At 40.8% G+C, this 24281-nt stretch overlaps 1 protein-coding gene across 1 annotated transcript; it reads right to left on the bottom strand.

Annotated features, from left to right (window-relative positions):
* Positions 1-318: 318 nt before the first annotated feature.
* Positions 319-22841, bottom strand: htr7c (5-hydroxytryptamine (serotonin) receptor 7c). The gene is made up of 2 exons (XM_047591018.1): positions 22027-22841; positions 319-2426 (listed from the first exon to the last, which is right to left on the bottom strand). The coding sequence occupies exons 1-2, from the start codon at positions 22491-22493 to the stop codon at positions 1688-1690; spliced, it is 1206 nt and encodes a 401-aa protein (XP_047446974.1). The 5' UTR covers positions 22494-22841; the 3' UTR covers positions 319-1687.
* Between the last annotated feature and the right edge of the window lie 1440 nt (positions 22842-24281).

Raw genomic sequence — 24281 nt, 5'->3', positions numbered from 1 at the left:
ATATTAGGCAATAAGCAAACATGCAAATGTGTTATGTATTTGTTAACACTGCTCATGTTTTTGTCTTTACATCTCGTCAAATATAAAATGCCCTTAGGCGGTGTGTTTATTTCTCATGGTGGACCTATAAGTCTAGTCAGGGAGGATAATAAATTTTGTATGACAAAGTAGGAAAGGCATTTGATGAGGAAGTTCCCTGTGGCGTTTGAAAGAAAATGTTTCAGTTGTCTAATGAATCAAACAATTCTCAGTTTATCCAACAACAGTTTGTATGAATGTACGGTATATCAGCTGAGGTTACCAACATCGGCCACGGTGACATTTTAAGTCCTTCTTTATTTACAAAGTGATGAAATACCTTGCCAATTCCCCAGCTTGTTTCTCAAGATGATGACAAAGAGGTCACACAGAGCACTCACACACAGTCGTATATATAGATTGATTTTACACAATAAAAAAAATGCAGTTAATTACAAAATGATACAGTGGTATCTGAAGTGTACAGTATTCTCAAAAAATCGAGGTAGAAAAAGCACACGCTGCTCGACTGATGACTTTTGACACGGGTTCGCTGTAGAGTCCAATACAAGTGTCATCTTGAGAGGAATGACCGCATCCTGAATCAAAAGGGAGATTGAAACAAAAGAAGAAGAGTCACAAGGTCATGTCAGTTCTTAAAGTGAAAAGGTCAATCTGTCAAGCGTAATGAGCCGAATGGAAATGCAATGCAAACAATAAAAAAGGGGGTGACCAGAAGTCCACTGATTCTGTCCAATACAGTCAGGTGTGCAATACAGTGTTTTGGTAAATCTGTTAATCACTGTTCAATTTCACTGTCTGATTTATGTGTACAGTGGCAGGTATGACAGATATGCTTCATGCAGACACTAAACAAACTACTTTCAGTCTATTTTATCACAATGAACACAGAAATTCTATGAATACAGGAGGCTCTGTTCATGTTGCAACACCGTTTCCAGCTCTCCTTACTGTCACCAGATTTTACACATTTGTGAAACATTTAAGGTGCTCCTGGTAATGAGGACCTAATTGAAAGCTACAGCTGGAGATACAGTGTCAGAAATAATATTTAAGCTCGTCACAAATCACAATACTGATCAGTGTTCACCTCCTGTTTGAAAATAATCAGGGATGTGCTAAAATACACATTTAGTTAAAGATTCTTAGAACAAAAAACAAATATCACCATTTTCACCATCACCATCATAATTTTTCGCTAATATACAGATTTCTTTTTGTTTTTTCGTTCTCTTTGAAAGCCTTCGGATGACTGATTGATTGATTGTATTAACATGTCATTTTGTCACTTTTTGGCTGCATTATGCCACCATTAATCCAGACCCAGGACGGAGTTGTGGCATATGCACAAAAGCAGAGTTGACTTGAATAACCCATCAAGTACGCCCTATGATTTCCTTCTCCAGAAATAGAGTGACTGAGTCACGCACACACTGAAGTGATCATGATGCCTCTATGCCTTTGCAAAGGGGCCAGTAGAGCCACTGTTACGTTCATCCATACCCTAATGGCCTTGCAATGGCAGGGCAGGTGTCTTTGAGTGGTTTTGAGGACTAAGTTGCCAAAACTGAAGGTGTGGAGAAAGCCACTCTAAGTACAAGCTCAGGACCACCATTCCCCACAATAAATGCAGCTAAACAGCACAGCTTTACACCTTGAGCGCCTCATGCACGCCAACAGCAGACAGACGACGATTGATGTTACGGTAACGGCAGCGGAGAAGGTCGCGGTAAGTGGAGCGCAGATCTCGATTGAAGAAGGCGTAGATGAAGGGGTTCATTAGGGAGTTGGCGTAGCCCAGCCACAGCAATGTGCGCTCCAGCCATATGGGCACACAGCTACACTCCACTCCGCAGATAAACGGCCTGGCAGTGGACAGGATGAAAAACGGCAGCCAGCACACAGCGAAGACACCCACGATCACCCCCAGAGTTGTGGCTGCTTTCTGCTCGCGCTTGAAGATGGAGATGTTTCTGCGCTCGTGGTTCAAGAGGCGGGACAAGGCAACACACTCCTCCGCCACACCAGGCGGCTTCAGTCCCTGCATGCGCAATGCCTCATTAGCCACCGTTTCGAGGCGCCCTCGGCGTGAAAGGTTGGTGAAGCGATGCTTGGCGCCGCTTTTGCGAGCTGCCCTGAAGATTTTATAGTACATGACCAACATGACCAGCATAGGGATGTAAAAGGCTACGGCTGTGGAATAGATGGTGTAGCCAAAGTCTTGGCTAATGAGGCACACACCGGCTGTGTGGACGTTTTTGGCCCAGCCACAGAAAGGTGGCAGGGTGATTGATGCTGATACCAGCCATACTCCCAGGATCATCTTGGCCATCAGCTGCCCATTCTGCCTGGCTGGATAGGTGAGAGGGCGTGTGATCCCCAGGTACCTGCAGGAAAAGGAGACCAAAGAATTATTAGTAGTTCTTAGGAGGACCACAGGCTGAAGCTACCTTGACAGTTATTCTTAAGCCCTTGCCTAATATATTGGCTTTATATGTCAAATGGATGGATTGTTATTCACTCATGACTTGCAAAGTACCTAAACACATCAAAAAACATGTCCATTCATTTCAAAGACAGACATTTCTTCGAGAGGTCATAAGCTCAGTCATTGGATTATTCGGTGCTTTTCTTCAACTCTTTGAGCTTAGCCGGTTGAGAAGGAGCCATCACTCAAAGAAGCGGCACAGTGCTTTCAAAAAGCATCTGGAAGTGTCAGAAAAATAAAGATAAAATGAGGTGTGAAAGTCTCAAGCCGGAACAAAAACTGGGAAAATAGCCACTATTCTCACAAAGTGATATATCTGTGTGTACATCTCAGCATGTTTTGGCTCTTTTCCAACCGTCTTCATCAGCACCAAATGCGTCATTGATAAAAGCTGTATATTAGAGGCAGTTTTTCTTTCTGGTTTCTGCTCCACCATTAATGGAAATACGAAAAGCCTTAGTGATTTCTGGCCGGTGAGCTTTGCTGTCCACCAGAGATTCTATCAGCAGTGTGGGAATCAAGTCAAAATCAGCTTGTTTGGTTCGGGAAGGATTCTTCACTCCAACTTCACTTTACTTCACAGTTATTTCAAATAACTGAAAAATAATTGAAAAAAAGAAAAAAAATTAATTATGGAGTTCTGCTGAGAAAAAAGATACTAAACTTAAACGTGTATTATATAAAGGCAAAATCTGATTTTGAAAAACAGCAAAAAAAAGGCTAAGATCCCTGAGGGCTAATTAAAAAAACACTGGTACACAGTACAGCAATAAAAATCTATTTGCAAGCACAGAATTTTCAATATATATTTTAAGCTGAAGTACTGTAGCCCAACATCTCTACTGATCACTGTAGCTTGATTTCAAAACTGACAACGCATGTGCAATGTGGCAATTGATCTAGATCGGAATTACTTGGAAAGGACAATAGGGTTACAAGTGCGATGCAGCTTAAAGACTTAGACTTAGACAGACTTTAATGATCCACAAGGGAAATTAATTAGCCATAGTGGTTTAGTTGTTACAAAAAGGTGAACTGTTATACAGATGGACAGAGTATAAGATATAAAGGAAGTTCTGTAGCATTCACTATGGGAGCGGAGCTGAATCATTCTGCCGGAGAATGAGCTCCTCTGTCCCTCTAATGTTTGGCGTAATGGATTGGATGGACTGTCCATAATGGAGAGCAGTTTGTCCAGTGTCCTGCTGTCCCTGACTGAGACAAATGACTCCAACTCCCTACCGATCACATGCCGGATCAATTTGTTGATCCTACTGAGGTTTTTTTTGCTGGTACCACTCCCCCAACAAACCATAACAATGTACAGGGCACTCTCTACAACATTTGATTATAACACACACACACACACACACACACGCACACACACACAAACCAACATCTGACATAGATCATGCTTTTAAAAATTTTTTATTTTTTTTTCACTTCATATCTCGACTACATGCATAATTCCATGGGAACCTGAGGCATGTGACCTACATCCAGCTCGAAACACAATTTACAATTGACGTTGTGAGTGAGACAACTGGTGTGAAACATCTGTCATTGTGTACCTCATTATGTTGTCGCCCTCTGCAATACGTGAAAACTGGTGGAGGCAAAGAAGACCATGAAACAAAAGACATTTAAACACACGTTGCTCTGTCAAAAATCAAAAATTACTCATGCATTGGTGCATGTTACATTTTTCATTGAATATCAGAATCAGAGAAAAAAATCATAATCAAATCAATAATCAGAACAATATAAGTCCAGACACTGTGTGGTTCTCATTTAAACTAAGGTGCACACTTTTACCATGCCCACCTTAAAGGTCCCTGAATGATAACCCACAACTGCTGTTTATTCAGTCCTTTAATCACCAACCACTGTTTTAACTACCTTACAACATTCGCTTAAAATGCACTTAAGCTTCACAGAGGGACTAAACACATCTAGGCGAGCGATGTCAACTAGATACAACACAAATTCTGAGATGGGTGCGCTCCATGCTGTGGGAATACTTAGAAATGCATAATGGATATTACAACACTCTTCTCCGAATGCATAATTCAGTAATAACGAAGGTGTTTGTGGTGCTTATTTGTGGGGGATACTGGTGTGTCTGTGGGGGGTGATGAGCATAACTATGACTCATCTTCAGCCCTTTGTAGGCAGAGCTGTTTTCAAACACACTGTGATTGGATACAAAATCCTCTCACCGTCCTTTTACAGACAGGCAACTGCCAATTTGGATAAGACAGCATTATAACACTTGCTTACACAGCTTCCTGCGTGTATTTCAGCAGGATGGGCTGATGCAAACACTGGCTGGCTTCGTCTCGTTGAGAGACAGTAACTTGATACAGGAATGAAAATTGCAGTATAAAAGTGTGTGAACACCCTTGTGGAAACAGTAGGTTTTCGCGTAGTATAATAGCTTCTGGTATATATGTGATAAATAAATATCAGAACTTTTGTAATTTTGAAAAAAAAAAAAGGTAAAAATAAAAACTGCGTTTTTAACTGTGTTACTTTTGTGAACACCACTTATACTGTACGTGGGCGTGAGGCTGCATTCAGCTCATTTTCATCAAGCTCATGCAAATAAATCTCAGCTGCTCTTGTATATTCTTTCTGGCATCTTGTTGAATGCTACCACAATAAGCTCATTGGTGAAGAGTAGCCACAGTGAAGACAGTCAGTTAACAAGTTAACGAGAAAAGATGTTAAAATAGTGACATTATCAAGTCACTACCAAAAATATGAAAAAACAATATGAAAAATGAACAGAGAGGCTTTTTAAGGGGCCAACATGCTGCTCTGGTAAGTAATGGTGGAGCCTAGAGTAGTAAGACTATCTGTCTAACTATTCTTGGTCTGTGTGGGGTTATGTGGCCTCGTATATCAAATCTCTAAATGTGTTATTGTCTGATCATACTAAGATGAACTTTTTGCTCAAGACAGTAAAATGCATATTTGGTGCAACAACAAAGCAGCACATTGGCATCCCGATGGCATACACTTTGGGCTGTTGTGAAGATGAAGGGAATCAACAATAGCTCCAAGTACCAAGTCATTTTGGCACAGAACCTCGACAATGACAATGGCCCAGAGCGCACATCCAAATCAACCAAAGAAAGACTTCAGCCATGAAAGATTTTATGGAGCGGCCCAGACCGAGCTCAGACAAGAATCCTAATATAAGACTGAGTCTGAAGAGGGCCATGCACATTTTTGGTTTATGTAAAAATAAATAAAAAAATAAAAGTAGTGGGAAAATATTTACAAGTCAAGATGTTCCAAGCAGCTAAATAAACTGAGAGCTGCACTTAAATCAAAGTCTACTTCAATTAAACATTCGTTCAGGGGTGTGCGTGGTTAATCTCAAGGCTTCTCATTTTTACTATTATTATTATTATTATGTTTTTATTCCTGTAAACTGTGTCATCACATTGTGTAGCCTGTCATTTTTTTAATAAATGGAAGTTGACATTGTCGAAAGCTTTGAGCAAACTTAATTTGGGGTTGTGTTTGTTGACAGGTGGTGTACACTAGTCCACAGCTGAAAAAAGCTGCTTACTGGAACCTGCTAATGAGCTGTTACACTGAACCAAGTTGTGGGTCATAAAGCCAGAACAACAAAGCTTAAAGATAGGGAAACAGCTCCATGGGCCTGGAAGTGCATAATCAAGTGAGTTTTTCATAACATGGGACCTTCTCATTTAACACCTAGTCATTTTATTCATGCTCCTTTTAAAATGTTGATTATTGCAATTTTTTTCCCGTGTGGCATCTGCACTGTGCCATAACTGAAGACAAACATAAAAATATGTGAAATTGCAGGATATTACACAAAATGCACACCATACTCAGAACTGCACTGACACTGCCTCAGTCGCACGTGAAGCTAAAAAACTTTGACAGACAAATATAATCATGTCCCATAAAACAGTATGAGCTGAACAAAAACAGTGACACACACAAGGGTTGTTTTCATATCTCTGTGGGACATATCCACAGTCACAGCCGTCTGGGATTACCCCACTGCACTCAAACAGTGTGCCCAAGCTAATGAGAATCCCATTGCTTCCGCTAGGCTACCAACCGGAGCACTGTATAGCAAATTATTCCCTGCACTGAAACACTGAAAAACTGTCTCTGGTGTGCAACAGTCATTACATGTCTCCAGGAGCGCCTCACAAAACGTTCACATCTTATATGGGATACTTGGTGAAATATTTAGCAAGCAGAGGTCGGTTTGGTTTGGTGGCAGAGTGATAAATGTAAAAGTGGTTCTCCTAAAAGAGGTAACAGGGTTATTTTTTCCCCCATGGAAACTTTCCACTGGAGAATCCTCACTCATTCATCTCACTAAGGTATTTAAAATTCATCTGTCATAGCGCTGGAGAACAATCCAAAATTAGTCTGAGGAACACTCAAGTGTTGCAGTTTTGAGAGATCTTTTTTTGTTTGAGTCTTTCTCTGTGTGTGACTGAAGCGGACACAGAGACACAGATGTCGCCTGAAATCAAACCACTTCAGTTCAAGAATTTTGATGTGCAGCTTGGTTGCTTTTTATTAAGGGGTCAGTAATGAGTATTTGTTTGCATATCTGTTTACATCAAGTGATAGTGAGGTTAAAATGAAAATGTTGTCATGATATGTTTTATTTAGCAAACTAAGTCTACACCCTTGTAAGTACTTTTCAGATGAAAAATATAATAGAAACTAAAAATGCAACAACGTTTATTTCAGCAACTGCATTTATTCATTCTGAGCTGCCGTTGAGTGAACAGCACCAAATCTGTCTAGTGACAGTTCTGAGATTTCTCTCACATCAAACAACATCCTCCATCCTCAAGGAGCGCTTCAGCTCTCCGATTCTATTTGAGGAACCAACGTAAGACAGAAATTGAGCTGCTTCTGTCTCAGAGCAAACTGCACAACATGAGCACATCTGTAATTTCCTTCTCAACGAGGAAGCAGAGCAGCAAACCAATCTTTTTTTTTTTTTTTTTTTTTGCATTTGATATAGAAATGTCAATTCAATATTTTACAGTTAGCCACAAAACATTGCAATTTTAATACTTTGGTGATAGCTTCATCTGGAGCCTGAAGTTGACACTTGACTACAGCCTGCCAGAACTGTGTTATGTTTTTATACTCTGAATAAGGTTTACAAAAAGTAGAGAGGTATTGTAAAAAGGCAAGCAGTACGAACACAAGATCAATACAGAGTACAAGAGGAAAGTTATAAAAGGTATTATGCTGTGCAAGAAGGTTAAACTTTAACTGTTTGTCACCTTCCCTTTAGCAGTTATCTCAAAACATTACCAAGATTGGTGATTAATCTTCTCCCTGTTGTCCCTGGACAGACATAGATACGCAAAACTACTCCTGGGGCATCGTGGGAAAATGCGGGTCCTCTGAACACAGCTCAAGGACACACAAAAAAATATTACCCTTAACACGATAACAAAAAAACTCTGGTCACCTACAGAGTCCTTCTTTTCAGTCCTCTACAGATGTCAAACCCTTTAAAAGCTATCAGACCGCTAATTATTACAATATCATGATTTTGTTTTAACTGGCAGAATCTTCTCCTGTCCTTGAACATACCACCTAACTTCACACAGCACGTCCTGTTATCTGACTTTAATCTCTTAAGCCTTTATGATGTTTCACTTCCTCCTAATGCCTCGTTGAAACTGAGCGGATAATTTATGGCCGTCACACTACAACTCACCACCTGTCATTGTTAGAAGTTTACTGGCTCTCAACACAGCAGAGGTGGTATCTATAGGTGCCACAGTCATAAATGGATTCCTTTCCAACAGTATGCGTGTTCATCCCTGTCAAAGGTGAGTGTCCAAACAACGACAGCCCCTGGAGTTGAGCAAGGTACAAAGACAAGCGCCGTAGAACAGCAGAGTGGTAAAAAACTATGCATAAACTCAGTATCACAAAAGAATGCAGTTTAGTTGAATCACAGACGGTAACACATTACATTCACAGACAACTGCTTATGGGGATTCTTCCAGTGTCGTAAGGCACATGAAAACTTAAGGGTGGCATATACTCCATGCCGTGTTGCAAATTATTATGCAAATCAAAATTTTCTCTGATTTTCCTAAATATTGAATGCAAATGACATGTTACTGAACAAACCACCCAGTGATAATGGTATTTTTTTCAAAAATAAAAAACTATGTTCCCTGCAAAATGCCCTGTTCCAAATTATTACGCACACGCAGAATTTCAAATGGTCTTTTGTTGAATTTGCAGCAGTAGGAGGTCATAGTTAATGAAATCCAAACCTGTTTCAATCAAAAACATCTTAACAGGTCAAGTTACATTTTAACATATGACCTCTCATTTGACAGGAGCTTCACAATTCTTGCATCCATTGAATTTGTGTGTTTTTGTAGAACTTCTGCTTGCAGGAACCATTGCAGGATCTCAGAATAGCCTCCCAGAGCTGCTGTTTAGATGTGAACTTCCTCCCACCCTCATAGATCTTTTGCTTGAGGATGTTCCAAAGTATCTCAATAGGGTTGAGGTCAGGGGAGGATGGGGGCCACATCACGAGTGTCTCTCCTTTTATGGCCATAGCAGCCAGTGATGCAGAGGTATTCCTTGCAGCATGAGATGAGGTGCATTGGTTCTTCTTTTTGTACCATGGGATAAAGCAGTAGTCGGTCAGAAACTCCAGGCCGACCTGCTCTCTCCTCATGATTCCAGGCCAACACACAACATTGCCACCTCCTTGCTGATTTCACAGTCTTGTTGGGACATGGTGGCCGTCCGCCAACCATCCACAAGTCCATCCATCTGGACCATCCAGGGTTGCACGGTACTCATCAGTGAACAAGACTGTTTGAAAATTATCCTTCATGTATTTCTGGGCCCATTGTAACTTTGCCTCCCTGTAAGCATTGGCCAGGGGTGGCCAAATAGAAGGTTTATGCATGACTGCAAGCCTCTGGAGCATCCTACACCTTGATGTTCACGGGACTCCAGAGGCACCAGCAGTTTCAAATACTGTACCTGTTTGCTGCTTTGTAATGGTATTTTAGCAGCTGCTCTCTCAATCCGTGGGCAGATATTCGTCCGGCAGAAAACTTCCTCATTGTGCCTTTATCTGCATGAACCCATGTGTGAAATATTGCATCCAAGGTTTTCATACTTTGTCCAAGCCATTCAACTATCTCACGCTTTTCGGCAGCAGAGAGATAATTTTTCTTTCCCATATTGCTTGAAAATGGCAGTCTGCTTAATAATGTGAAACATCCTTCGTCAGTAGTTTGTCCGGGCATAGCCAGACTCAATTCTTATCAGAATATGTGGTGACATGCATTGGGATTACATTAAGGGCCATATTTCAGTCATTACAAGTAACAAAAATGCCTATGCACATACACTACAGTAATCAACATCAACATTAAAACCACTGACAGTAGAAGTAAATAACATTGATGTGGATGTACCAGACATGTACCACCCACCTAGAAAAAACATGAAGAACAGCACAAGGTGTTGACCTGGCCTCCAAATTCACTAGATCCCAAACTGATCAAGTATCTGTGGGGTGCACTGGAACCTTCCCTCAACCCATAGGACCCAAAGGTCCCCACTAACAACATTTCCAGACACCACAGGACACCCTCAGAAGACCCATGTCCATTCTTTGATGAGTTAAAACTGTTTTTGAGGCACAAGGAGACCTACACAAAATAAGGAAGAAGGCTATAATGTTATGTCTGATCGTCCTCCAACCAATCATTTCACTCTAAACCAGGGGTCGGCAACCTTCAATACTAAAAGAGCCATTTGGACCCATTTCCCACAGAAAAGAAAACACTGGGAGCCACAAAACCCCTTTGACATCTAATATGAAGATAACACTGCATATATCGTTTTTTACCTCTATGCTAGGCCTATGTATAAAAAACTATAGCTGTTACAGAGAAAACTATAATGTTACAGAGAAAACGAAACTGTATTTATGCATACATGACAGGCATTTATCCATGATTGGCTTACGTCCGGTCGAAAAGTTCAGTAAATAGCAGGCTGGATCTGCTGGCAGGTGTCGCATCAGCAGTTGTGACATATTTTGAGCAACAAAAAAAATTAAACACATTTTATTTTAATGTTACAAGATCACCATCAATTCAAATTTAGAATTATATGTAAAAAACTAAACAAACTAAAATAAAACACATTTGAGTTAAATATTCGATAGCAAGGAGTATGTGTGCTGCAATGCACTGTGGGAGTTCATTGTTTTTGGTTGATGTTACAACCATAACCATGAGTGTGGTGTGGCATTTAATGTCATTCAGTTGTTGTGTAGCTCTCGCTCGTTCACTATTGAGTGAATAGTTGACGAGGCAGTTAGCGTGAAAAAGTGAACTACTTTGATCAGTGTCCTTGCTCCGCACCACTTGCCACAGAGAGCTGCAGCAGAGGGACGAAAGAGCCGCATGTGGCTCCAGAGCCACGGTTGCTGACCCTTACTCTAAACAAATTGGCTCTTTGGAGGTCAGATGATATGTATGACTACATTGCTTCTTTCCATTACCACATAAAACCTACCCAAATTATGTGACTGCCTAAGCATATAGTCAACAGCCAAAGGAGCAATTCCTGATCAACATTTCCCAAAAAAAACCTTTGTGGGCATGGGAAGTCTGGGCTGGCTTTTAGGCTACCAATCACCATCACTTGCCATAGGCACTGTCTTCTGACATCATCTTAACACTTTTTAGCTTCGACATTTAGTTATTTTTTTCTGAGCTGCTATTTTCAAGGTCAGTGATGAACTTTCTCAGCGGTAACACTGTCTCATTTTCTGCTGCCTCCTGCTAATCACCAATAGCTGTCATCTCATGTTACCTACTTTAATCAACTGCTATTCTCCATTTTCTGGTGATGCTGCCTTTTCTTTCTGGTCAGCCATCACCGCTGCATCACAACCTATAAGGCAACATTGACATCTTGCTTTTATCTTTGCATTGCAAAGCAGAGTTCAGTATAAGCGGTTCCTTTTAATGTTTAAGAAAAAGCGCTCATGCAGTTCCCATCACACATATTATTCAACACTGCTCTCTTTTAGGCCCACTCTTTTGACTCCCTGTCCCAATGGACTCTGGTCCTGATCTCACAGTGTAGTTTTGATCTCTTCTTTCTGATAACAGCAGCCTCAAAGAGCTTCTCAGCTATTCTGGTCCTCCAACTACTTTAAAAGTACACAATTATTGGTCAGTCTATAGTACACGAGCCAACAGTGTTAGTTGTGTCTCTTCTCTTTATTTACAGTGTTAGTTGTGTCTCTTCTCTTTATTTTTAATTTCTAATTGTTTTGGGAAAGCTGCTCTGAGACAAAAAATAATATTCCAGCTAGATGCCAAGTGCATCATAACTAGATTAACTGACTGAGGGCTGTGCTTCAAGAAGTTTAGTTATAGTTAGACAACTTGGCAAAAGGTTTGGTTTTATTTTGGTTGAAATAAGAATATTATACATTAAACGTTGTCTTTTTACTCCATTTTCTAGGTGCTGTTTTGTCTTCCATGTCTCAGTTTTTTGCCCAGTCCTCCTGTTTTCAGGCCAATATCTCTAAAAACCTGTGAGTCCCAAATGTAATCATAAAAAATGTCCGTGAGGAGATTTTGTATATAGAAGGCAGGTTGGACATTTTGGACAAAAAAACAAACACAAAAACAATATGTTTCTAGGAGAAAGGGTTGCTCTAAAATTACAGCGCAAGTGACTGTGTACTGAGTACTACCCAGCAAGAGCTGTTGCCTTAGGTATTAAATTAAAAATGTTACAACCAGAGCCTTTGTTTTATGTTACATCTGGTCCCCATTAGTAATATATCGTCTCTTATTTTCCACTTGGTCACTGATTAACAATTAGTTGTCCTTTCATATATTGCAGATAAGGTCATGAGTCTTTCTGTTTTTTGTATAATATTCTTGTGCAGAGGCAAATTGGTCACAACCTTAATTTTCTACCACTATTATGCAAGCAAAGATAATGAGGTTGAGACCAATTTCCATATGCATAATAACAAAGAGGGTAATTTTTGACCACCACTGTCAGGAAGCTCCTCAGTCAACAACAACAACCTTTCTTCCAATTACCCTGTATTTATGGTCTTTGGGTAAGAATAATTTTTCAGTAAGAAATGCAACATTTTTTGTCTACATTCTGGAGTCTACATTAGTACCTTGTCGTACCACTTACTTTGAGCTTCTGAACTGATTTTTTTCCTGCTTGTTATGCACTTGTGAGCATTTCCTGTTCCCTGTCAATTATTTAATGGACTTCTTTCATGGTAGCAGCCATGGTGACCAGATTTATGATGCCTCCACAGGGTCTCTAGAGTCCTTTCTCTCTTTGAAGAAAATTAAAGTTATACATATGCACACTTAAAAAGATTTTTTCATGTGAAGTGCTACTACTTCCCAGCAACATGTACACTTTCCGCCAGAGGGAGCGTATCACTAATAGCCCCAAACCTGCAAACTCATTTAGTAATATCCCAAAATCCTCTCTCAAATATTAATGAGTGCACTCCCTCTCCCTTCTATTATTATGGAATGACTGAAGTCTGCTAGTGGAAGGTGAATACCAATGTGCCTGCAACAGCATCTTGCTTTCTTTTTCCCTGTCATGATGATGAGAGGGAGTGGGGGTGAAGAGCCCCTCCATCTTTGTCACCTTCCCTTTGGTTCTCTCACCAAGTGCACTCTCTCCCTCAAAGGACACCTCAAAAACTAAATAAGCTCAGAGGAAGTCTCAGAAGTGGGGGAGGATTCTAATTCTCCACTTTCTCCACTGGTTTTACTTCTGACCTTTTAAAAAGAAAAGGAAAAATCTGAGTTACCACAGATACCACAGCCAGTTCCTCTTTTGAGCCGACTCACTTTCTCCCAATTTGGTAACTAGCCAGCAGTTAGTATAGCCGAGGAAGCTGCGCGGCTCATTATATGTCATCATTTCATGGCTCGGCAAATGGAAAAGGACAGTGAGGAGGAGTGGGAGCCAACTTGTTCCAGAGTCACTAGACACTACCATGTAACATAAAGGCAACTGTTGAAGCTGTGCTCTTATTCTCTTACTGACCTTTTATTTCGGGGACATGAAAATATCAGTGATATTAAAAACCCCAGCAAAGAGCAAGAGGATGTTACTGGTACCTCTATGACTTAAAAGATACCTCTCGGAGGCACACAAAGCAACTATGCAAAGCAACTTTGCGTGGCTCCATTAAGTTTTTATATTAAAAGCAATATGACATATGTAATGAGTCAGTACATAATTAAAAGTAAACACATTATAAATAAGATTAGACTATTCAAATAAATGGCATTATTATATTGAATTTCTTACGCCCTACACAGGCTAATGAATTAAATCATAATGTGCAGCACACAAAGCTCCACCAAGATTCAGCGCATACATTTCACCAGCCCTTGTCCACAACAGGCCTTATCCATCTATATCTCTAGGTGTTTTGGTGCCTTTCTTCCCAGAGGTTTTTCTCATCTTATATAAAGAAAACAGAATTTCCTTGCAGTTGAGCAGAGCCATACAAATGGCCTCGGTTTACCTAGACAGAGCGACACTTGCATCATCCGTGAGCTTTAACTCTGTATCAAACACCACTGACAAAGACTTCAACTGAGCCAGCATGTAGTGGTGTTCCCTTTTACCAAGATTATATGCTTATATCTTCCTGTCAGCACAGCACAGGAGATCTGAGGGCAACCGTGATCTGCTGAATGATTCAGTGAATCTACAATATGCCCTCTGTCTCATTTGGGTCTGTCACCTTAATAGAAAATGTGCACCGAGCTGTAAATCAGCAAATAGAACAGTATCCTTTAAAGAAAAAAAAAATAGATAAAATGCACTGAAATGAAAGGAAAAAGGTAAGTTTGAAAGTAATAATTCACACAAAAATATGATGGCTTAACTACTAACCCCAGCAAAACTGATGATATCGTTGTTCACGACGAGAAGGTAAATTGAAAGTAATTTGATTTTGCAGCAGATGACATAAATCAGAGCATCAGATATGTAATTGGAGACTGCGCTCCTGCCTGGGCAGAGTGTGCACTCACCAGACAAACCTATGACTGATGTCAGGAATATTCATTACAGCAACTATTTCACGACATTTTTTGTTTCGTCTCTGAGCAGAGAGGGAGAAAATAAGTCCCGTTTATTCAGCTGCTTTCTGCTGGAGAAGCATGAGTGCAGTTGGACATTTCCAGGATTCATCTCAGCACAGACTAATGTGACAGACAAACAAAATGCCATTATAGCTGAGCAAACACAGCTGCGACAACAAGGTAATAACACTGATAGTACTGATCTGGAGAATAAAGGTCAACACTGTGTTGCCAAAGCAGTGCACTTAATGATAGATGGCTGTCACTCCAGTAAAGCTGAACAGTGAAATTATTTTTATATGTAAGATACAAGGGTACATAATTAGCAGGTTTAGATCAGTGTGCAGTACATTTCATCTGCCTTGAGTTCATTTATATCTCAAAATGATCACATTATGAGAGTCTATACTTCAGATACGGGGAGATGAAGTGTTACTAAATGTATCCATGTGCAGCAGTATTTTGAGCTTCATCACTTGAGCCAAACAAAAGAATATGCGGTTGTTTCTAAGAGGATTCTCAAATTTACTCGAAGTCACGTACAGTTTCGAACGTTGGCCTGCATCGACAATAAATATAGTGCTCACTCTCTCGTCTTACAGGTGCTACTTGGTGATGTGACGCTTGCAAACGAGTCAGTCTTTTGAATGGCTCTTTTAAGTGAACGATAAGACTCTCCTTGCAGCTGGGAGTCATTCGTCCTCATATGCAAATTGCCTGCACTTTCTCCATGTGTCACCAGTGTGCTCCACGAGTCTGCGCTGTACATACAGCCTTCATGTGAACGACTAATGACATCTCTGAGTTTGAGCTGTCCACAGCTTGCGCTTCTCCAAAATGAGTCATGGAAACGCAGCAGCAGCAGGATGCACTTATCTGGGGACGACACACAAGATAGAACACATTCCAATATTTGTCAGAAAAATATCTCCGTCAAACCCGGGTCATATCTATCTGACACCTGACACCTGACAGTAATAGTGTCAGATGTAAGAAAAGAAAGGACTGACTCCAGCACTAACGAGGGTGACGACTGCATCAGCCCCTCTTCCTTGTTCTGCCTCCACATATTCGCACGGGATTAGTTTTACCTGGGACATCCTGTGATTCAGAAATTACCGCAGGTCTGTGTTTCGTGTGGCACATTCACACGGGATAAAAACTCTGTTTCACTGTAATTTACTATGCGTCCACCCTGTGGATTGTTTGCTACCACTGTGATTGTTTCCCTGATAAAAAAACAAGTTATCCCTGGTTGACTTTTAAAAAAGACTGTAACGACAAGCCAGCCTTTTAAACGACTCTTTGAAAGGAATGGCTCCTCAATATCCAGCTCCCTTCAAAGAGCTGTAAATCCCATCTCTAGTGTTACTCTTTTGTGCATTCACTCACAAACAAGCCCACGCAATCCACCAAAACTGGCAACCTCTCCAAGCGCCTGCATGAGTCACTCTACAATTAGGGGTACATTTCATGTCCATTGATGATTACTCCATTTTACAGTTTTCTTTAAAATATGTTGCATTTTATCTTAGACGAAGGCACTTAAGTTTCATTTTGCTTGTAATTTGTCATAATATTCAGTGATGAGTGTTTGAGTCTCTTAGGTCAAAGCACCAATGACTGTGTTTACATGGAAAGTAGTTCTGCACACTATGGAGCATCGGCTCTGCCAGAAATGCAACAGAAGAAGATTAAGGCTCCCCCTCCCCCCCAACTGTACTGACAACACAGAATTTTAGACAAATTTACATGTGTGTTAATATTTTCCTGTTCAATCGGTAGTCAGATAGATAGATAGATAGATAGATAGATAGATAGATAGATAGATAGATAGATAGATAGATAGATAGATAGATAGATAGATAGATGGAGGTTATCACCTTTTCAGCCAGATGAATCAGCGCGAAATGTGGCAACACCGGGTAGTAACAATGATGCAGGACACGTCGGAAAAGGTAGAGCCACAGACGCTCATCCACAGACCAACAACAGAACACCATCAGTTTCTATCTTTAATTCAGTGGCCCGCTTGTCATGTTTCTCCTGAGTGGCATTTTCCCACACCTTCTACACAAGCATTTCAAACTGTGCAGTTCTGTAAAGTGACCCAGTTAGGAGACAGTTATGGGTTTCAGTGTCTTGCTCAAAGGCAGTTTGGCAGTGATGGGTGTGCCATAACTTAATTTGCTATTTTACAGCTGGAACGCAAACCGCTCAGTGCCGGGAGTTGAATCACTAGCGTCTCAGCGTGAACCTGACCCCCCTAAAGTCACATTAACCTACATTCAGTGAACATTTGCATCACACCATACTGGAAGATGTCCATTGCAACTGACTGATGCACAGCAGTCCAGCAGTCTTCACACATATAGAGTGATATTTCAGTGAGAGAAATATTACTCAAATTAAAATGTGCATGTCTAAGTGGATTGCTGTTAAATGCTGTTGCCTTTGGCAGCATTATGCTCCAACACAGACAGTTACAGTTATAGTTACATAATTTATACACTGAACATATCTCTGTCCTTTGGTTTGAAAAGTAAACTTCTCACTAATTGTCTTCAGGACCATTCATACTGCCAAATTTAATAGCTTGTATAAATATTCAGTTAATGCACAAAGATGAACCTGAGAAATGTTCAGAACATATCTGCAATCCACAACATAGTGTGTGTCAGTCTCACAGCTCCATCAACAGGAAACCTATTATCTCGCTGCTTGGTAAATGCTTGTTGGTGCATTGTTCACTCTTGATGAATAATAGACACCACCTTTGTTATGCCAAACACAAACCATGATTTATGCCACAATTAACTCACTCAACACTTTGCCCTTTTCTGTTTCCTGTTCTGTGGATTCCTGGGTGAATAGGCTGACGAGCCAAGATTTTACAGATAAAATCCCCGTTTCATAAAATCCCCCAAAACATCAGCAATAGTGTAAGATTTTACTTTATGTAATCTTGAAAATTTGGGTCAGGTGTTTTTCATCCATGTGGCAGTAAATTATTCAAAACTACAGAAGAACATCATTGTAACAAAGTTTTTCATTATCTAATTTTCATTCGCAGAAGCACTTTGGCTGGCTAATTTAATTTCAGCCTCACTTCATCCATTAACACCACTTCCACCATGTGAATGCAATGCAGCGCTGGATCTGTTGTAAAGGAAAACATTACCTTTGTAGTGGCCTCCTACGAAGACAATTATAAATCAGAAAGATCACATGTGATCTGTCAGTAAAGGATTTATCTTATGTTGTTTAAACACATGTTTCAGATTCTATTTGTCTCTTTACGTGATGTAGATTTATGCTAACTAACAAGACAACGCTAACAAGAAATTAGAAGCATGGTTTAAAAAAGTCTTGATTTGTCTTTGCTTTTATAGCCCTAAAAATGGCGAATATTAAAGGACCAAGACAAAGTCATGACACAAACAAAAAAAACCCACTCTCTTTTCTGTTCTAAGTCTCTAGTTCCATTCACACACATACCACTCTGTCTAATCACATGTCACATGTCTTTCACTTTGTGTGCCTCCGTAACAAAAGACTGTCAAACCAGATGACTGCAGCTGATAGTACAAGCAGCACTTATCAAAGTTTACCGTGTAAAACGCCTGCTCCTAGCTTTTTAATGCAACGAATGCTCCCAAATATTTTTAGCGGATTTATGCTCGCTTGTTTTACAGGATATCAGCAGCAAGGAATTTTTACATTTAAATGTTGTTTTCTCTTTAAAGATTAAAGCAGTAACTGTATTGACTTCTCGAACGAAATTAGCCTCTTGCAGTTTCTAGAATATCAGAAACGTAGGGGTGCCTTCAAACTGGCTGCGGTTTGAGGATTATTTGAGAATTTAGTTTAACGTCCCATTTAGAACCAAAACACACTTCCGTCCTGGTTAAGCTTTTGTTTACAAGCATTTTTGATCCAATCACAAAATCGTCAAAGAAGATGACCAGTCGTCCATATTTCGGCGAGGTGGCTGACAAGTGGAGAGTGAATAGTGCCTGAGAGAGTGGAGCTTAGGCGTCACATCAAATTACCAGAGGGTGCGTCACCTAGGTCAAGTCATCTGTGTCGACTGCTGTGGATGGATGTTTCACAACTGCACAGAGCAGTGTCTCCTGGGATAAACGTACACGCCAACCACACACAAATATTATCAGATGTGGAGAGCAGGTCGATGAGGGAGCTGTGTGTGAACTCGACTCATCAGTGACACACCAGTTGGCAGAAAGGATGCGAAAGCAGTGGCTAATCCTGCTGCCATCGAAGGGTCCTGGTTAGTGTGATTTCCTCCTCCAAATCCCCTGCAGGAGCTTACAGGTGTGATCACACATACACTTCACTCTCTTGATCCATGACAGGGAAAGTTTGCTTCAGTTTGCTTTTGTATTTTAGGTTGATCAGGTCACCATGGCAAATGTTGCAATGAAGGGGAGTGTAGGAGTTTAGTTATTAGCTAGTACTTCTTGATATACATCCAATTTTTCTTCCTCATATTCACAGAGATTTTACCGTGGCAGTATTTGATTTGCTGAATTAACCAGTGTCTGTCTCAGGCCACATGGATCTCCTACATTCTTTTGGTGTCATTTTTCTTAGATGTCTAACAAAAGGACAACCCCTAGCTTCCCACTTCTGTCGATGAAACTTTCATATTTGGCTTATGAATAATTGAACATACACCATATTACTCTCAGTGATGGTAAAAAGATGAATGTAGCCAAAATAGATACCAACTTTTTATGGAAGTGGGCACATAAGCTGCTACGGCTTTGCTCAAAGTACATGCTGGGATATGTGGTTAAAGAGCAGGCCTACATAGTTCAGGAAGTGGGCTGTAACGTCTCTTTTATTTACTTCACAACACTGAGACTGGACTCTTTTGTTGTGACCGCCTCAATCCTGGGGTGTGCCGTCTTCAATTTTCAGTATTCAACCTCCAATGTGTCCTCACCCACTCGGCTTTCACAGACAGTAAGTCAGCATTTGCACCTACAGCACAAAATCAATACCACCAGAGGGTACTGTGTGATTTTTCTGACATGACCCAGTAGAAAAGAAGGGTCAAGTCAGCCGTAAAGCTAAGTTAAGTAAAGTTAAGTAATAAGGGAAGTCATTGTTAGAGATGATTTTTGTCTGCTCATGTACTGTACAACAAATGCAGAAAGAAAAGAGGAATACAGAATGGCTTGGTTTGTTATTGTAGTAAGAAGTTCTTGACAATCTGACTGATGATTTCTTAGTCAGTACATTAATAATATACTTTGAGTTTGGCTGGATATAAATACAATAGAGACAGCATGAATGTGCCAACGTGGATATATTTTGCAGTGTGGTTTGCTTTAACATCTTTTTTTTATATATATTTCTTTATGTGGGAATATTGCAAATAAATTAATGGGACTGCTTGGTAGCAATATTTATTTTTTTAATTAGTTTTCATCAGCTGCATAAGCTGTGACTACAGCTATAGAGAAGCAGCGTGGGAAATGAAAGATTCAGTGTTTTGGGGGCGTGACTGATACTTAAGTCCACCACAGTAATTCATGTTCTATTGCACTCTCTGAGAACATCCATCAAACCTGTCCATCAAACCTGGGTTATGAATGAACATCCCCCGTACACAAGGGAACACAGTTATAGCATCATGTTCTCTCTGCATGAACCATCTTCGCAAACCTAAAGAAAATCAGAGCAAATCAATAACCTCTCTGCAGTAGACGCCTGATTTCAGGAACTGTATAACCCCCACAACCACATCTGGTCAGTCCTGACTGCATCACTATCTACTCTTCAGCTTGATTGTACAATTATGTCCCTAGGAATCTTAGATCATAATAAGAGCCCTTAATTACAGCTAATCATGTGTCTAATTGGGAATTCTCATCCAAATTAATTTCTCTCTCTGTTGTGAATCATATGCCAACCAATCTCTGCATTATTCAATTAAAAATAGCTTCTTTCTACAGAGATCAGCACAAACAATTTACAAAACAATTTTTGTGGGGAGGAATATGAGTCAGAACTGACAAAACATTGTTATAAATTCTCGGTTAGTCTCGTGTCCTGTAGAGGACAGTCACTCATCCTTTATGCGAGTGGTGTAGTTTGTTAGGAGTGCACAGTGTGTCATAGATTCAATCAGCTTCCCTGTCTTTACAGACATGATCACTTGCGTCTATCTGTCCTTCCTGAGCGTGAACAGGTCAGATCTTTCATCACACACAACAATTCAACAAGACGGTTTGCAAAACTCCCTCTTGTGCTCCTCTGAATATCCCGATTTTACATTTGTTTCTACTCAGGTCAGTGCTATTAAATTTAGATTGTGTATTTTTGCTGGGGTCATGATGACATGGTTTGTAACTGGTTCCATACTTAATGATGGGGGCATTTAATGACCTGCCTGGGGCTTAGGAGGATGACATGCAGTCACTGAGGATGACACACAGTTATTAAGACTGACATACAAATCACACACTGCCATTCATTTTCTGTGATCATTGTAACCCGTGTGACCTCGAAACTTTATTGAGTTCATCTTTACCCTACTCCCCATCCCCAAACAATCATATTTCACGCTGGAAAACATGATATCTATTTTGTCTTCATTGTGGTAACTGGGAGTAACAGTTACACCAATCACTTGAGTATTCATTGTGGACTGTAGGGAGAGCAGGGGAAATGTCTCATTTGTCTCAAGTTATGAGGATCAGCCCCGGTTTTATGAGCCTAGAGCCGCGTTATCTCTGACATGCACAGTTAGATCTTAATGGGAGGGAATGAGTGCTCACGCTTTACTTTTCTCATTTTCATGTTTGTTCCGTTGAAAACACTTGTTTTTGTTCCATCAACTTTTGTTTTGTTTTTATTATTATTAACCGACATGTGTGTGATGGTAAATCATCTATAAAAGTCAGCAGCTGTAAAGTCAGGCGTGGGAAAAAACTGCCTTTGGTCCAGTCAGACAGATTCCCTCAATCTGCTCTAAATTTTCTGGTTCAGTGGTCTCAACCACACATTCAATCAGAGGATCAGATAATCTAGATTTAAACGGCATCCTCATGCGCAAAAACGCACAATTGTTTCATGTGCTTCACTTGAACTCCAATACCTCATTTGATTCTCGATCTGTTACTGCCTTCAAGCGTACTTAAAAGGTTCGACGGTTCTTGTGAAATGACACACGCGTCTTCTCTGTGTCATTTTCAACGCACTGCGCACTGCATGCGTAATTGTGTTGCCACTGCAAACTGAAATCAAGCTCTAGTCCGGCTGCTAACTTTGAAAACTTACCTGTCCACACTGATGACACACAGGGTCATGATGGAGGCAGTGCAGCACATTACATCCATGCCAATGAAGATGTTGCAGAACACCTCCCCAAAAAGCCACTTGCCCCCGGTGAGGTCTGTCACTATAACAAATGGCATCACAACTATGGCCACTGAAAGGTCCGCCACCGCTAACGACACCAGAAGGTAGTTTGAGGGTTGTCTCAGTTTCTTCACCACGCACACCGCGATCACCACGAGCGTGTTTCCCATCACGGTGACGGCGGTGATAATTGCCAACATCACCCCGATAATAATCTTCTCCGGACGGCCGAAGTCCAGCAGCTGCTCCCCGCACGACTCGTTCCACATAGTTGTGGGGCTGATGGTGACGAGGACGTTGTAGAGGAGCTGCAGAGTGCCATTGATAACTTCAGAAATATCGTCTTTTCTATTAAGAGTGTGATCAATTCCCGAAGTATTGTACATCACGACAGGGTTATTCCGATGGTGGTGCAAGGGACGCCTCGCCACTGCTCTCCAATTGCGCGCATATTTGGATGTGTATCAAATGCTCTCGGCTCCTGTCCAGAGGTTTTGGATGGATGTGTCGCAGCTGCACCTCATCGGAGTTCCCAACAACTCACTGCGGGGTTCTTGTTTCTGTTTTTGAATGATCCTTTTAAAAAGGTGCTGAATGGATATGTGGCCCATCCATAGAAAGAAACATAAGTTCTGCTATGTGAAATGACAAAAAGTTGTAGAATTTAAATGCAAGTACTCTTGATGCTCAAGCTTCTCGGTACATCACCCGACAAATATAGACTAGTTGAGGAGTTGCTTGCGCAAACCGCACCTATCTATGTGACGCATCGCTTAAGAGGCAGACACAGCCTGATAACTGAACAGAGACAAGGCATAAAAAAAAATCCAGCAGCGGTTTAAGTGGGTTCTGTGAGCTTCGTGAAAAGCCACTAATAGTTTGGTGACTATCTGTACATTTCGGCACAGGGCTGTTATTATCACTCCTGCCGTCACGATGAAATATGCGATTTGCACTGTGTGCAGTATGTTATTAGTAGACTCTAATGTTTGTATGTTGGTGTCTGGCTGAGTTAAAATCATTTAAATTATATCACAGCTCATGTTTCCTTCTAAATCCCATTAAGTTTTTATAATGAGCTGATGTAAATCCTTACACACAGCACAACTTTATATAAGAATTACATAGGAGAAAAACATGCAACAAAATTTGCAAGTCAGGAACTCCAATTTCTCTTTTTTGGGTATTTCTAATGTGTTTATTTTTTCCTTTGCTGCCATGGTTCTTAAAATTTAATCACTAAATCCAAAGAGAAAATCCAGCACCTCTGACAAAGCTGGAAGACATTGAGGATGTACGAGAGAGCTTCCCAGGACTTAAGCTGTTTGCATCACTTTCCATGCAGTAACAGCTGTGGTATGTTTGTCCCCTCTGGCTCTGGAGGGGTCGGTGCTGTTTCCCACAATTCCCCCACAGCCTGTCATAGCTGTCCCCTACCCCCATCAACAACCATCCCCAGCCTTGGCCCTTTTTTTCCACCATTACCTTGCACTCAGTCTGACTGACAGGTGAGTAATGACTGTCACATCTGATTAATGCAAGTGACCCCTGGCTGTTTCTGCAAGACCTCCTGTTGTCAGGGAAATGTGGCTTTTTTATGCTAAACACATTACCGTTATATTGATGTCAAAAGCGATGGGTCAGGTTTCTAGGTGGAAAGCCTCCAAGCGCACGTCTGAGGGCTTATGCAAAATAACCTGTCGGTATGTGTGTGTCATTCTCAGCACTGAGGATCTTGCGGGTTAAATGGCAGATAGAAAGAGATAGTTAAGAGACAGACATGCCGTTCAACGTTGTCATGAGTTCTTTTAACTTTGGTCTGTCTGAAGTGAAAGCGTAATTTGAACCAATTATAGGAAGTGACCACAAAATGCAAAACTTATTTTGATCTCAGAAGCCTGCGAATTTCCCAGTGGTGTTTCTGAACGTCAGGTTACTAAGACTCTGTCCAACAAACAAGCCCCATGTGAGTTCATGTGACTTTTGCTGGATTCATTTAAATCCCAGCATGCTGCATTAGACATGACAGGCCGTCCGTGCTTCTGACATGGACTGGCATAATGTTGTCAGTCAGTCAGTTGAAGTTAAAGGTCTGTTCTTGGGATGCAGATTATGGCTGAAGGCAGGCAGGTGGAGATTGACCCTCTTCATAGGCCAGGAAGGAGACAGACTTT

The sequence above is a fragment of the Mugil cephalus genome, chromosome 8, assembly GCF_022458985.1.
Source record: "Mugil cephalus isolate CIBA_MC_2020 chromosome 8, CIBA_Mcephalus_1.1, whole genome shotgun sequence".
Lineage (NCBI taxonomy): Eukaryota > Metazoa > Chordata > Actinopteri > Mugiliformes > Mugilidae > Mugil > Mugil cephalus.
The sequence above is the reverse complement of the archived record's forward strand: the minus strand, read 5'-3'. Positions and strand labels throughout refer to the sequence as shown.

Excerpts from the sequence above, each read along its gene's own strand:
- htr7c (XM_047591018.1), bottom strand. The coding sequence starts at position 22,493 with ATGTACAATACTTCGGGAATTGATCACACTCTTAATAGAAAAGACGAT. Across the intron at positions 2,427-22,026 it reads TGTGTCATCAGTGTGGACAG|GTACCTGGGGATCACACGCC; the intron begins GTAAGTTTTCAA and ends CTTTTCCTGCAG.